The sequence below is a fragment of the Struthio camelus genome, chromosome Z (assembly GCF_040807025.1).
Source record: "Struthio camelus isolate bStrCam1 chromosome Z, bStrCam1.hap1, whole genome shotgun sequence".
Lineage (NCBI taxonomy): Eukaryota > Metazoa > Chordata > Aves > Struthioniformes > Struthionidae > Struthio > Struthio camelus.
In genome coordinates, this window is record NC_090982.1 from 71631033 (window position 1) to 71646696 (window position 15664).

Consider the following 15664-nt stretch of genomic DNA (forward strand, 5'->3'; position numbering starts at 1 on the left):
TTATCAATTATTAGAATAGGCTATACAAATATTGGGCTATATAAGCAAAAGATGAGCAATGAAACACTGCAATTAATGGGTGTTATTGCAGAAATGCTCATATAATATTACCATTCCCGAAAGTATCTAGAATATCTGTATGCATTTTTAATAATACTTACTGATACTGAATGCTAAGCCTCACAGAAGCTATTTCTTGAGTGAAAGTTTTCACAAATGATGAAAGGTTGCAGTGTCATATACTGACTGTTATAGACTTTTCCTTTACTGGATTTGGTTTCACATAAAATTTTCAACATATTATTGTTCTCTCAGTACATGGTTGTTACTACAAAGGCATATTCACAGAATCACAGAATCGCAGAATGGCCGAGGTTGGAAGGGACCTCTGGAGATGGTCCTCTAGCGCACATTGCACAGGATCGCATCCAGGCGGGTTTTGAATATCTCCAGGGAAGGAGACTCCACTACCTCTCTGGGCAACCTGTGCCAGTGCTCTGTCACCCTCACAGGAAAGAAGTTCTGCCTCATGTTCAGCCAGAACTGTCTGTGTTTCTTGTCCTGTCACTGGGCGCCGCGGAGAAGAGTCTGGCGCCATCCTCTTGACACCCTCCCTTCAGCTACTTGTACACATTGATCAGGTCACCTCTCAGTCTTCTCTTCTCCAGGCTGAACAGGCCCAGCTCCCTCAGCCTTTCTTCATAGGAGAGGTGCACCAGTCCCCTCATCATCTTTGTAGCCCTCCACTGGACTCTCTCCAGTAGCTCTTTGTCTCTCTTGTCCTGGGGAGCCCAGAACTGGACACAGGACTCCAGGTGGGGCCTCCCCAGGGCTGAGTAGAAGGGGAGGATTGTCCTTGGTAATGAAAAGGCAGATGCTGCTTTGAAGAAAAAACAACAATTACTCAGAATTCTATCCTGTATAACAGGATAGAATAATCCTTCCAAAGCCCAAACTCAACCCGCAGACCTCTTTGACTTGGCAGCGCCCTTTAATTTGAGCACAGTGCCGCAGCTGTTTGTTTGGTTTGAATTCTAGTCTTTCTTTGTAATAGATTTTTTGGTATGCTAGATCTAATGGCTCATTTGGGGAGCCTTACCGAGTCATCCCACAGTTTCACAGGGTAGGCAGGACGTGATAGATCCTTAAGAGCCAGGCAAGATCTCTGTAATGCTTAAATAAATACATCAGCAAATTCAATCACCCACATATTTTTTTCAGTGCATATTACCTAATTAAATAATGTGGAGCTTTTAAGATTTGTAATAAATATGTACCAGCACAAAAGGCTCTAAAAATGTAGGAAATCCTATATGAAGATACGAACTTTGCAATTCAAACCATCTCTCTAATCTGGATCTATGCCAAAAATGAGCTCCATCTAAGTGAAAGAGCTACACAATGATCATTTTTCTGCAGCTATGATCACAGTATACATGCACAATATTTCATATTGCCTAAACCTGTAGTTACACAAGCAGGATGGGGATTCACGAGTCCTCTGTCTCTGAAAGTGTTGTTTTGTGGACTTTGAGATGTTTCGCAGAACCAGATTTCGCATGCTTGTCAGAAACACTTAGGTGCATGTTTTCAGAAACATTCTGTTTCTAAGTAATTATAGGAATGAAGGTGTTAGTGCTCAGTGTAGCTCTGATCATCATATTTGTGATTGATTTAAAAAAAAAAAAAACCACTCAGTATCCAATTCAGTGAATTATTCTGAAAATCTGATCTCTTACAGAAAAGCCTAATGAGAAGCTTGAGGCAGTATGAAAATTCTGTGGATAAGAACTGAGATGACCTTTGATTTTTATCCAGCTGTATTGTATAGATGTTATAACTTGCTTTTCTGGAGCAACAGGAAATTCTTCATGAAGTTGTGATCTCTGTGTAAAATATGTATAATTTCTGTCTAATCTTCTTAACTTTTACAGATACATATTCTACTGGAAATCCTACTTTCAGTGACAAAACTTCTGCTACTTTTCATGTCATCAGGACTGTATCTGCACTTTGTGGGTGCAGTAAACTATCCATGCAAATAAAGAGTAACCCAAATGAAACTGTGTTTTAGTGTTCCAAAACAGTGCCAGTCCTTGCTTTTTTTTTCTACTTATTTAAATAAAATTATTTCAGTTTTACATTTCTAATCTCTGAATTAATATCATGCTACTATAGCTATGAAAATAGCTATAACATACATTTCTAAACAGCACAGATTTATAATGGTGGTAGTTTTCTGTTTATTTTCATTTACAATAACTTCTAAGCATTAGTATCATCCCCTCAATTTTAACAGGAGTTAAATGGTATTTGGATAACACATGACATTTTGAATAATGTTACAAGCCTTTGTTTGCAACCTCTGTCAAACTGGCATTTGGAATGCATGCTCTTAAAATGCCCTAGCTTCAAAAAAATGCTTTGCACATAATTTAACATCTAGATATGTTTCTACTAAACATGTTTTATATTTTGGGTCTCAAAAATATGCCATTATTTTCAAACAAGCACAAACTGCCACTAACAGCAAATGATGTTGAAAGGTACCTTAACGTGGTCTCCAAATTAGCACTTGCACTCATTTACGGTGTGGATATGTAATTTTGGCTTTCAGTTTAGATTTGTAAAAGTCAGGATAGAAAAATTCCCTCTTCAGTATGTGAACTCTTTTTGTTTACAAAGGCCAAATGGCATGTGCAGATATGGAAGTCATTTATTATATAAAAGAATTTTAATTTCTATGATAAATGTTTTGTAAAGGCAAAGAGGGCTGTTGCAACTACCTAGATACTGCAGTATGCCAATGCCACAACTGATCTTCGTTTTTATTATTTGACCTAATATTGACCTCTCACAAGTGGTACAGCCTATCAGGAATGCAGTGTTGCTGTTAATGTCTCTTCACTTAACTGCCTTTATCTTTGGGGATTTTTTGCTGCCTTTTCTTCACACCTATAGAAAGTGTCAGTTTTTCTACCTCTAGGAATCTGATGTGCTTTTCAGCGCTAAGGGCTCTAAATTTCTATGTCAGTCTGTACAGTTAAATAGTATTTTCTACTTAAAATTCCATGAAATATCAACTGGACAAAACATTCTTCATATTCTAACTTGAACTCCTGGATACTAATAATTATGCTTATTGAAATATAATATACTATAAGAGTTTATGTGTAGTTTTTGCTGTAAGAGACGTTCAGATGCAAAGATTTTCGTCCAAGAATGGAACAATATATTGAAATCCAAATTATTATGGCAGTTTGACATAAACTTAGCTGCTACAGGTGTTCAGGATTCTTAACGTTTTAGGAAAATTGTCGATGATTTAAAGAAGTGAAATACTTCTGTGTCGTTTTGCTTGGTGAACTGATATTTGCAAATGGGATTAATAAAGACATATTACAGAAATAGTAGTTCAGAAATTTTGACAATTATTTATATTGTTTCCTCACTCAGAATTTGGTTCTCTCAAGCAGGTGAGAAATGTGAGAGTGAACCTTTCAGTCTGGGGCACTGAATTTGTGTCTGCCACATCTTTGTGAATATTTTAGTTCACCCAATTAGCAGACTAGTAGTGGTCTCACTACCTTTAAGAAGCTTCCCCACATTTTTTTTTAAGTTGTGAGACTTACTCCCTTTGAAAGGAATGGTAGGCTCTAAGAAAGTACTGTAGTTGGTGCGTTCTGATCCAAAATAAGCACTTTTCAGCAGCCTCCGTGACAATGGTATGCACCAAAGAGTCAGTTAGGTTAGCGCGGCTCTGCGCTCAACTTAGTGTGCCCAAATTAATGAACCTTACTGAGAGATCTGTACTATTTTAGAACTTCAGCACAATACTTCCTTGTCTTTAACCTGCCTGGATGAGAATAAATGATTTGGATTTATGTTTTTAACATGTTTCATCATGTAAATCATCCATCATTTTTGTCTACAGATATTCCACATGACATATGATCTGGCCAGTGCTGTGGTGAGAATCTTTAATCTGATTGGAATGATGTTGCTGCTTTGCCACTGGGATGGTTGTCTTCAGTTTTTAGTACCATTACTCCAGGATTTCCCACCAGATTGCTGGGTGTCCCTAAACGGTATGGTTGTAAGTATTGTTCATTTTTCATTGTGCTTTTTAAACATTATTTTTCTAAACAGTTAGCTTCAGGCTTAAGTGTAACAATACATACCTAGTAATACACACTGCTCTGCAATTTATTCAAGGTTGCTTTTTGGTTTTGTTGGTTGGCTTGCTAATAAACTATTGTTTGCTTTGTAGCCCTCATCACCAATAACATTATATTGAATCATTCTCAGTAAATGAACCAAATATTTTCATTGCAATTTATCAGTCCTCATTCTCTCAAAAAAAGCCACAAAAATAAATTTGGAAAGAGTTGACCAGTGCTGTGAATTTTGGTTGTAGTTTCACAGTACTCATGAAAGTATATTATCTGTATTTGTTTGATTGAATTTTGTCCTCAATTTGTTTTGTCAAGTAACTTCTGGGTTATCTCATGAAGCCATTTACCAAGTTTTTCCAGACTTAACTGTCCACATGAGCTTTTTCTAAGTAAACTATGGGAACTATAGATTTACTTGTGTGATATTTTTGTGTGTGAGTGAACAGTTCAAGGGCAGAATTTCGCTGCCTGCGGGGTATGCCATATTCATAAAGAAGGTAAACAATTTTGTAGTTGTTTGACATGTGGCTTAGAGATAAATGACTGTGAAGAATTAGGTAGTTATTAAGAAGTCAGATGATGAGGTAATACAGAGAACATTATAGTGGGAAGTACACTGATAAAGTTGTTGAAATGTGCTTATGCCAAAAATAAAACCAAAAACAACTGTCTAATATATTCCAGACACATTCACCAGAAGCTCTTTTCTTCTTCCATACTAAAATGCAAGGAAAAAAGAGAAACAGATAAAAAAACCCAAACATAGAAATGAGGCAAATTGAGCACCTAAAAAAAATTTTCCAGTTTTTACAATTTTAGAATGCATGAAACAGTACCTTTACTCCCATCAAAAGTAGATGGGTAACTTGCTCAGTCTCACATATTTCTGTTGTAGAAACATCATAATATTTTTTCCTTTTGGAATATGGTACTGCACATTACTGTGGGAGCTCGTTGACTAGGAGTGTCAGTCATACAGACAAGTATTTGCAGTCATCAAGTAACATCTTTAATGATAAGCAGCATGTTTGCTGACACCTCATTGTGCAGCTCTCCCCAAAAAGTAGTGGCATATCTTCAAAAATGGAATTGCTGTAATAAAAGTAGGTCACCAGGATGCTGACTGGCACATCTTTGCATTCTGCTGCATTCTGGATTCTGCTTTGTAATATCTTTCATTCACATTTAGAAAGGGTACGTTTTCTACCAGGCTGCCAAAGATCTGGATGATAATCATGCTAGAGAGTGAGAGGAAGTAAGCCTTGTATTGCACATGGTTGAAATATTTAACTTTTAAAGAAAATGTAACTATTAAATTGTCTCTCTTCCATAAAAAGAGTTACATTTAGTCTAAGAAGGCAGTGCACATTCACATGGAGACCCCTCTTTCTGCCTGCTCCCACTCAGTTTTTTATGGAAACAATACTCTCTCCTTACTGGCCACATACTGTTGGACAGATCCTCTTTCAAACTTACACGCTTTTTTCTCTGGCAGCTGAATGTGTTGCTGTTAATGAACACTGTGGGGTCATTTGAAAACTGAGAGGGATGATTGTGTGCGCAGCATGTGCATTCTTCTAGTCATACAGCAAGAGAAAGTGTTGTAGCCTGACAGCCTGGAATCGGGAGCATATCTAAGGCCGCTGTCAGGGTAGAACAATTGGACCTTTTTTCTGACCTCGGTAAGATGTTAGGAGACATTTCCTGGTTGTTTTCCAGACTCTGGAAGTAAATTCCTTAGAACTGAATACAGCCAAAGAAGCAATCAAGGAGTGTCAGTCCTCTGAAATGATAGAGGGAGTAGAAGGAAATAATAATAATAACAATAGTAATTATTGTTGTTGTTGTTGTTGTTGTTATCGTTGTTGTTGTTGTTGTTATTGTATGCCTTACTAGTGCATTCAGAGTCATACTGACTGCTAACTTTGGAATTTGGAAAAGTATCACATTCTTGATATTACAAGAACTTTGTGAAGTAGGGTATCATACTTCCCTGGTATGCTGTAGCATATAACAATTTAATCTGATCTGAATTTGAACACTTCTCTTACTAAAATGACTGCATTTAATACTAGGGTTTGGACTAGAACGCTGCTGATACAGAAAGTGGTATAAAACATCTTACTATTTCTTCTGGCCTGAACTGGTGATGATGGCCACCAAAGGGCAATTCTGCCAGAAACAGGAGATCTGCCTGTAACTACAGCAAACGTACCTTTCTATCAATGTATTCTCTTCTATTTACGGATTTTCCTCAGAGGTTTTAGTGGATTAGTAAGTTAAGGTAACTGCTTGCATCTAAACATTTGGAGTTTGGTTCAAATGTCTGTCTGACTCAGTTGTGAAATACGACTACTCTGAGAAAGGCAAAATTGACCCTCTTTTGAGTTTTTTTTCTTCTATGGAGTAAGGGAGGTTTTGTGAGGGCATTTCCTGGGCTTCACACTGTGGGTCCAATGTACATTCCTCAGAGTGATGTCATTGCAAGGGCTGACCTCCGGCTAGTACACCAAGCTTGCTTTGAAGTGAAATTTTAATAGTTAACTAAAGCATTGGCTTAAAGACTCATTTAAACCAATGTGGGCTGAGCCAGAAAAAGTTATTTTTTGATATGCAGCAGGACCAGTGGTCAATTGCAAGCCGGAGCCTTTGCAGATAATTTGATGGCAAAGGAAGTAAGGATGTCGTGAGGATGACATGCTGTCTCTTAAATCCGGAAAATATAATGTACTCTTCCAGCCCTAGTGGTCTCCTGTGTGCCTTGTGCATTAGTTGCTTTCAGCCTGCACAGTGCAAGAACTTTTTCTGAAAGCCTCTGCCTGAAAGCTATTTCTTCTGTAGGAGCTGAAAGCTATTTCTTCTCTAGGAGCTGATATTTGAAGATGTTCAAATTCCACAGGCATGCTCAGATTTTACTTTGGTAGTACTGTTAAGAAAAATAACATAGGTTAAGTGGAGGAGAGCCTAAGAAACTTAACTTCACAAGGCATTAAGGGCATTAAGCTGCATTTTGCTTACTGCCTTTGTGAACAATGAGACTGAATGCAGTTAAAGAAAAACAAATAGTTTGGATTTTCATCTTCGAAAGTATGATAAAAATGTCACAGTGGACTTAGAAGTAGACGATGAAATGAAAGAGAAAGCCTCCTCTGTGGAAGGAAATATGGTCACCATTGGCTAATACTGTACCGGCCTGCAGCCCAAGTAATTAAAAAAAAAAGTTCAGATGGCATTGAGATATCATCATCAATAATAATAATGAACCTAATTTGTATTTGTGCTCTCTAATGCTATTCCGTTTTCTTCCTTACCATTGGCCTTACAGTATTACCATAATCATGTTGTTACTAGAAGAAAGCCAGAGATGATATCTTCCTTTATTTTTCTAGATGTGCTCCCACTGGCCTGCAGCCTCACGCATCTTTCATACCATTTGACTGTACTGACCAATGCCCTCATTAATGCTGAGTTATAACTGACAGGTGGGATCATTTACTCTTCCAGAATATCATTGCACTTCTCTTTAAAAACAAGAAAAGCAGTAAATAATATGAAGGTTAGCCACAGATCTTCCCCCTTGCCAATTTTTTCTGCCCACCTTATGTCATGTTCCAGCTTATCCCTTATGGACAAAATAGTAGTTAATTATTTCTGCATGGGTCTGTCTCTGATGTAGGTGCTATTTTTTTTTTAAGTAGGATTGTGCATTTCATTCCTAAAAAAGAAGATCTTTTCTGATGAGGAAGTTTTACAGAGTGTCTGAATATCGCTTAATTTCTCCTTGGCTCAGAATGTTTAATATCTGCAGCTCCTTGTAATTTGTCCTAGGCTTTCTGATTTGCATTGCCTTAGACTAGTGTACTTTCATAGTGATTCATAGACCAAACGTCTTTATTGTGTCTCAGTTTGAGCCAATGGTTGTTTTGTAAATCAGGATTAACTGAGGCACAAGAATAGAAACCCCTCCAATCTTATCTTATAGTCAGCCTGTACCAGCTGAGATTCTGTATTTTGCATTGTTTCAGTTACACTGACTTACAAAAACACAGCATGTAAGTCATAAATGATGAAAAATTATAGCGAAGCCTTATCTGGGACAGAGTTTCCAAGCCAGCAGTGATGAAAGACGACATTTTTGCCACTGATGCCATCTGGCCACCTAAGCATGGTTGCCTGCAGTAGAGAAAGCATCCCTTGCACTAGATTAATTTTTCTTGTATGAAAAGTTTGTTCTTGCTTTTCATATTACCTATGACAAAGTCTCAAAGGTGTCTCTGAAGTAACAGTATCCAAAGACCCACAACCTCTTATTTTCCTATATGTGTTTGCAGTAATTGGTTGTACAGCTAGGAAAATATATGATCCTTTAAGCAGATATTTACCTGAAATTTCCATTTTTCCATTTTTTTGGCATATAATGTTCAGATAAAAGTCTCTCATGGAAGTATAGAATTTACCTGGAAGTATAGAATTTAACTTGGAGGTAGAGTTTTAAAAGCCAAAAGAGATTATTAAGCTTTTGAAAAGGGCTTGCTTTGCTGGCATTTCTCATGGCAATCAGCCGGTGTTTGCTCAGCAAAAACCCTTGAGGTATTCTTGTTTCTTTCTTTTGGCTTTTCCTTTCTGTCCTTGTAGTCAGATTGCTTCAACTCATGGGTTTTTTTAGGTTTTGAATTTGTTAGGAGGAGGGGTTGCATTATCTTAATTGCCCTTTGTGTGCGCATTCGCTCAAGGGCAAGGGAAGCCCAAAGTTAGTTAGTTACTTTATATTCTTCTCTGACAGTATCGCCATTGCAATAAGAGGGGTTTGGGAACTTCTACTGTCAAGTCTGAAAGCTTTTCCTATTAAATGAATTGTTTAACTGAAGACTTGATAGGGAAATTCATAATGCAGGAGATGATCAGTGTTTACATTGTGCTAAGATTTATGCTAACATATATATAGTATGCAAAAAAACTAATAACAGTAGACAGAATATTAATTCAACTTTAATTCTAAACATTTCTTAAGAATTAAAAGAATTAAATAAATATTTTGATAAGGTTTCACTTGGAGCGAAGGGCAATGAACACCATTTTCAATTATATGAGCCTGTAATTTTTTTCAGTAGAATCTCTGCTTCAGTCAGTGGAGCTGAAGGAATGGATCAGTCACTTGATGAGTTATTCAACATCTGATTTTCTCCTTTTTGATAATGTATTGGCTTAGCAACTTCTTCACTATGGTTGGCCATTAAGAGAACCAAGAAAACCTCATGATAACATTATAAGATTTTTCTGCATTTGATCATTTCATGATGGTCATCTTTTAATGCTTCTTAGATATGTTTAGAGTACCTTAATGTTATATGGCACAATACCTTAGAGCCATGTTTAAAACATAGATTCACTTGATTTCATTTGCAACGTTGAGAAATAAATCCTGACGTAAATCAAATCCCATGATCTGAAACTGAGTGCTCAGAAAACATGGAACATACAAGACCCCTTCCAGCTTTCCAGTCAATCTGCTTTATACACATGCAGACATTTAAGCAGATTAAACCTGAAGTAATTCAATAACCTGAAGTAATTCAATAACGGATGTAAAACTTTCAGAAAATTATGTAAATAATGTGTTTTCATAAAATAGTGTAATTGAATACAAGGAATGGAAAGGATTTTCTATAGGAGAAATACAGTAATATTCCACAAGATTTACAGCATAATCTGGAATGTGCAGCATCTTATTGTACATTACAGAACATACAGTACCTCATACGTATCATTGTACACATACAATATACATTATATATACATGATACAATATGCTGTATGTTATAGGCATTACATATTATACAAATAATTTATATTTGATTATAGGTGCATTATACAATATACATTATAGACAGCATTGTATATATATACAATATCATTATACAATATTCTTCATGAGTAAAGTTTGAAGAACATCTTCTAGATAGTCTTTGTACAGATATCTACATGTTACCTAAATAAGCAAGCTGTGAACAGTTTCTTGGATCAGTTTCTTGCAAACTTTAAACATCAAATGCCTCTTTCAAATATATTTTGCTTTTTTTCTACGCGAAAGAAGTTTATATCAGTTTCATTTTCCGCATGGGCAATACTATTGATAACATAATGAAAAAAACCCACTGTGATGGAGACCATCTCCAGTTCGTATACCACTTATCATAATTTGCAATGCTTTTTTCTCATGCAGGAGGAGCAATCTTGGCATTAAAAATCGGTATAAAATAGTTAATGTATTTTATCTAGCTATGAAAAAAAAAATATATTCCCTAGATTTTCCAGAAAATATTAGTGAAATTTTCTTAGTTGTTTCTTTCTCTTTGTTTTGCATGGCTGTAATTTATTACAAAAATTCATGACAATCTCATGTGAGCAGAATTGGAGTGGACAGGGATGTACACTTTCAGGTCTAGTTCATTAACACAATTTTACCTAAATTATACACTAGTACCAGTAATACAGTGCTGAGAGAGAATTACTTTGAAACAATCTTTTTGATAATCACCAAACTTAAATATTCTTTGGCACTTGAATGAATCAAGAAAATAGTTCCCATATTCTGCATAGATGACTCACCTTTTCCGCTCCATCTCATGCCTCATTTTAGTCCATCCAAGATGCCTTAATATGTAATAGAATGTGAGAATGTACATTTCTGTATTGCATTTCCATAAAATATTCTGATCCTTTTTCAATATTTTAATCAAAAATTTATGAGTGTGGTTCCTGTATTTTGCTGTTTTGTATTTGGGAGGGGAAAAAGTTAACTTGCATTTGAGGGTGGCCTAGCACTAAGGTCTAATATTAGTGCATATGATCCAAACAGAATTATCTGGATTGGTAGAAGCAGGAGATTGTATGACACTGTGTTATATGACACTTTCTCCTCAGTAGTGATATTTTCATACAGTCTACTCAGATTGCTAATTCAGTTTTAGGAAGGGTAATTGAGTAGTGGTCAGAAATAAAGGCATAGCAACAGCTGTATGTCAGTCTTTGCCATAATCCCTAATTTCCCTATCCATATCCTAATAATAAAAAACTATTTAATTTATCTCTTAGATACAACTAGAAATGGTATGCCCAGTCTAAACTCAGTTAAAACGGCAAACAGTATTATTGCTAAAACAAAATAGATGGAAGGATATTTGTGGCCTTTTTCTATTTATTTTGAATGCTTTTTTTTTTGCAGATGTTCAGAAATAAAGTTTATGGTGCATGATATAAACCTTTAGTTGAAATAAAATATGAATTTAATTCAAATTTACGTGAAGAGAAAATGCTGGCGCTCACCTTGAAAAAGTACAGTCATGGACAACGGACAGGAATGCTCAGTTTTCAATAGGCCAGATTTAGTTCTAGAATTTTAGTACCAGTTCAAACATCTCTCTATAAGCTCTCATGACCAGTGCCATTCACCTAAGGCTGTCTGACCCTTACCCTCATCTCTGTATATTAAATGGAGATGCAACACAGAACATATCAAAAGAAGTGCTTTTAGTTTCCTGTTATTCTCTAACATGGTTTTACGGTTGCAACAGTGCCTTTCTACTGCTATATATCCCCTCATTTCTGACTAAAGGAGTATAAAACTTAATCTAAAAGAAATGAATTAATTTCTGAATTGCATAAATTTGCAGGAGTGAGCTTAGGCTTTTGCAATCAGTATCTTTACAAACCAGCTGTTTATGGAGAGGATACCATACAAATGCTGACAGGAAGTACAGGTTGGAAATGCCACATGTCCTCAGAAATAATAGTATAACTTCAGTGCTCCTAGCTGAATGTATCTTGCAGATCAATGAGATATATTAACTCTAAACCAGCTTAGTTGAATTGTGAAGGCAAAATACAAAAAATATTTTATTTTACCCCAAAAAGAATTTGAGGAAGGAGAAAGAAATTATGAGGCATGTTTAAGAGAAATGTAACACCTGAAGCCCAAATGTCTTTTCTAAAACTATGAGACAATGTACTCACCCATCTCAAGATGATTTGAGGAAATAAAAGGTTGGCATGTGTGCAAATATATAAAAGCTAAAGGAGTTCTAGAGCTTAACAAAGGTTCTTGGTTTTCCTGCTTTGATTTTAAAATCTTTCAGACCTCAAGACAAAAAAACTTCATTTAAAAGATTCAGTGACAGTACTAACACTGAATGTGAATGAACAATTACATATGTGTGATATCAATGAAAAACTCGCCCAAACACAATATAACCTGTGTTTATAATCAGTAATGACTATCAGTTTTATTGTAAAAGACAGTGGAAAAACATGACCTGTTGTTATTTTGAAGAATGAATGCGCCTTTGATATACTTCCCTACATATAGTGCTTTTGTTCCTTTTCGTAGACTTGTTTTAAAGTTTAAGTCTGAAAAATGCATTTATATATATTTGTATATATATATGTATATATGTATATATATATATATAAAGATTTGTGTTCTTTGCAGTTTGGGAGTGCTGGCTGGCGTTTGTATTGCTAAGGAAGACTGGCCTCTTATCTGCAGGAAATTCACAAAAAGGATGTATTGAAACTCAGAAATAGTTGTTTTTGCAGCACTGCAATCACTAATTCCTAGCTTTAATTATAAAGAACAGAAACAAAACATTCTCTTAAAAATAAAAGAAAGGAATTTTTACTGCAAAATTTAGAAGTAGAAAATAGCCATATAAAGCGATTCTGTTCAACACCATTTTAAACCTAATTTCAATGAAATGAGAACGTCAATCTTAATAACTTTTTGGTGGGAATTATCTCATCTAACCTATTCTGTTTGAAAGTCAGCTAAAAGTTACCTGTATTTATATGCTTAGAGCATGCAAAAATGGTTATGCAATAAAAGTGATTGCTGTTTATCGCTCTTCAAACCTGATGCCATACATAATGCTTTTCCAGAGAGAGATGTGGTTAGCCAGATTATTAACATAATCAAACATTGACATGGTATTAGTTTCAAGTCAAACTGAACTGAATTTCTCTGAAGCGAATGATTTGATTACTTTGTTTCAGTGGATTAACTAAAAGTAAAACAGACTTCATTTGATTATAACTAAGCATATAATAGATACACAGCAGATGATTATTCGATTTTTCCAAGCAATGTTGTCATTTACCAGGTGCCCAGTAAATAAAAAGCTTCCAGTTAAGAAAGGTTTCCAAACATCTGCAAGTCAGATAACACAATCTTATGGTAATTATACACTATTATCACTAGAATATGAGTCCTTTAAGATGTTGCCAATTCAACATCCTTCTCAACCTTTTTTTAGGCAAAGCAAATGACATGTCTTCAAGATCTGAATATTCAAATATGTGGCATGAATCCAATAACTCTTCCTCTCGTTTTGTGCTCTCTATAACTTTATCCATATAATTGAATAATTATAAAGTTCATATTCTGAGCATTCTTGTGTTCTCATTAGATAGCTTTCTGTGTCTCAATTGCTCCTTCATGTGGTTTATTATACCATCTCAATTTATTACGTATTAAAGCCACAGTGCTGGAACTGAATTCACGTAGACAAATCCCCAGCACCCCTTACAGAGTCCCACTGGCTTCCCTGAGCCTTTGCATTGGCAATCTCATATCCCAGTCCAAATGTGAGATTCAATTGCAAGAGCAAACCTTAGATTGTAAGATAAAACCATAGCTTCAGAGAAGAGTCTGTCCTTAGGAATTTTGCTTTCATCACTGGGTAAGAGCAAGGAAGAGACTGGAAAATATGGCTGTCCATGAACTCACAAGAAGGGGAGCTTTAGGAAGCTAATGGAGGTGGCTTTAGCTGAATAGGATCCTGCTGCAGTTGATGGAGAGAAAAAAAATATCTGCTGGAGGTGATAAAGAGCACCTGCATTAAGCTTCTACACTGATTCACCGTCTGCAGGAGTTTAATTTTTTTGCTGACTGTGTTGGGAGCCCAGGGTCACTAGCCAACTGACTTAGGTGCCCAAGTCAGATAATGCAAGATTTTATTATGCCTTCCTCCGTGACTATCCGTTCTGTCAAACAAAACACAGGACAAGTTAGACCACTGGTTGCTGCAGCTACATGTATGTAAATAACATTAAATGCAAAGCACTGTTACTAATCCTCTCCATCCTCCATTGCTTATGGACCACTATGTTCTTCCTTTCCTCTCACCTTCAAAAATCAATCATACAGCTCCTGTGACTGACCTCCCCCAGTGCTTGTCCTGAGGGCTAGGTCATCTGCTTCAGTGTTACCTGTTTAAGTTAGAGCACTTTCATCTTTGGTATCTAGACTTAGAAACCTGAATTTCTTTAAACTACTCAGCAGGTGGATGTTACAGTTGCTCTGCAGGACAGTTTTGTAGATCTTCCTGTGATCAAAGGAGTACAGTTTAAATTTGTAAATGTAGAGAGATACTTTCTTACTTGTTATGTTACAGCTGTGAAGGTATTCCCTATTGCTTTCAAAGCATTTCTCTACAGTTAAATCGCATTACCACTGTTCTGTGAATGCTATCTCATAAATACTTATATAAATTATAAGTATTAATAAATTATATAAATTATAAGCAAGATTATAAAATCTTGCTGGAAGTAGATAATTTAGAAGTAGGAATGAATGTATTTGAAATGCTGTTTCTCTGATCAGCAACAAGGAACATATTCATTTGAAAACTATATATGATAGTGAAGAAAGTTGTAACCCACATGATAACTCTTCAGTTAAAAATAAAGCATCCTCTAGTGAAACAGTTCTATACAAAAGGTGGATATGAGATTATAATTAGAATTATGCATCAGTGGTTTTAGAGCAGCTTACTCTCAGATGGAGAATGCAAGAGGTTTGGAGAGAAGAGACAGGAAGGAGAGGAGGAAGAAGAGAAGAATACACAGAAGACAAAACAAAACAATACAAAACCTCTTTTGTCTTTGCATCCCAGGACCCAGGAAGCGTACCCAACTCCCAAGAGAGAGATTCCAAAATGCTAGTGGAAATTTGTTTGCTGTACAGTTCATACAGCACAGCACTATGCCAAGATGCTAAAGCGAGTCCTGAAAGCAGTATAAATACTTCTGTAAGGCTGCACTCAAGTTAATGAGCCCTGCTAAAGATTCAGCTGTTGTGAATTCATTCACATAAGAATGCAAGATTGACAGAATGGCCATATGGAGTCAGATCTATGGTCTGTCTGGCCCAAGCTCCCATTTTCAAGAGTGGCAAAGAGCAGATTCCTAGGTAAGATTATATCAAAACAAGCACAGAGTGATGTTTCCTTAACATATACTACAAGCTTCCAGAAATTTTCGGTTCAGGGACTTCTGAAGTCAGAACTGGTATCTTTGTGTTTAGCAGCCATTAATATGTATTTCTTCCTTTAATTTGTCTAATTACTTTTTTTTCCATAGAAATTTTATTTTTAGGCCAGAATTCTGCACATAGTTTCATAGTGTTGTGACTCTGCTATACTACTCTGCTTTTG

The 15664-nt window shown here is 36.0% G+C and overlaps 1 protein-coding gene across 2 annotated transcripts in view; it reads left to right on the plus strand.

Annotated features, from left to right (window-relative positions):
• Nucleotides 1-15664, plus strand: part of LOC138064728 (potassium/sodium hyperpolarization-activated cyclic nucleotide-gated channel 1) — a 218478-nt gene that overhangs the window by 107463 nt on the left and 95351 nt on the right. Inside the window, exon 3 of one of the 2 annotated variants that reach the window (XM_068928537.1) lies at nt 3935-4096. The exons of the other annotated variant lie outside the window; for it this stretch is intronic. Within the exon in view, the coding sequence (XP_068784638.1) occupies nt 3935-4096 (162 nt within the window). The remainder of the gene's footprint in view (nt 1-3934; nt 4097-15664) is intronic. 2 annotated transcript variants of the gene reach the window in all.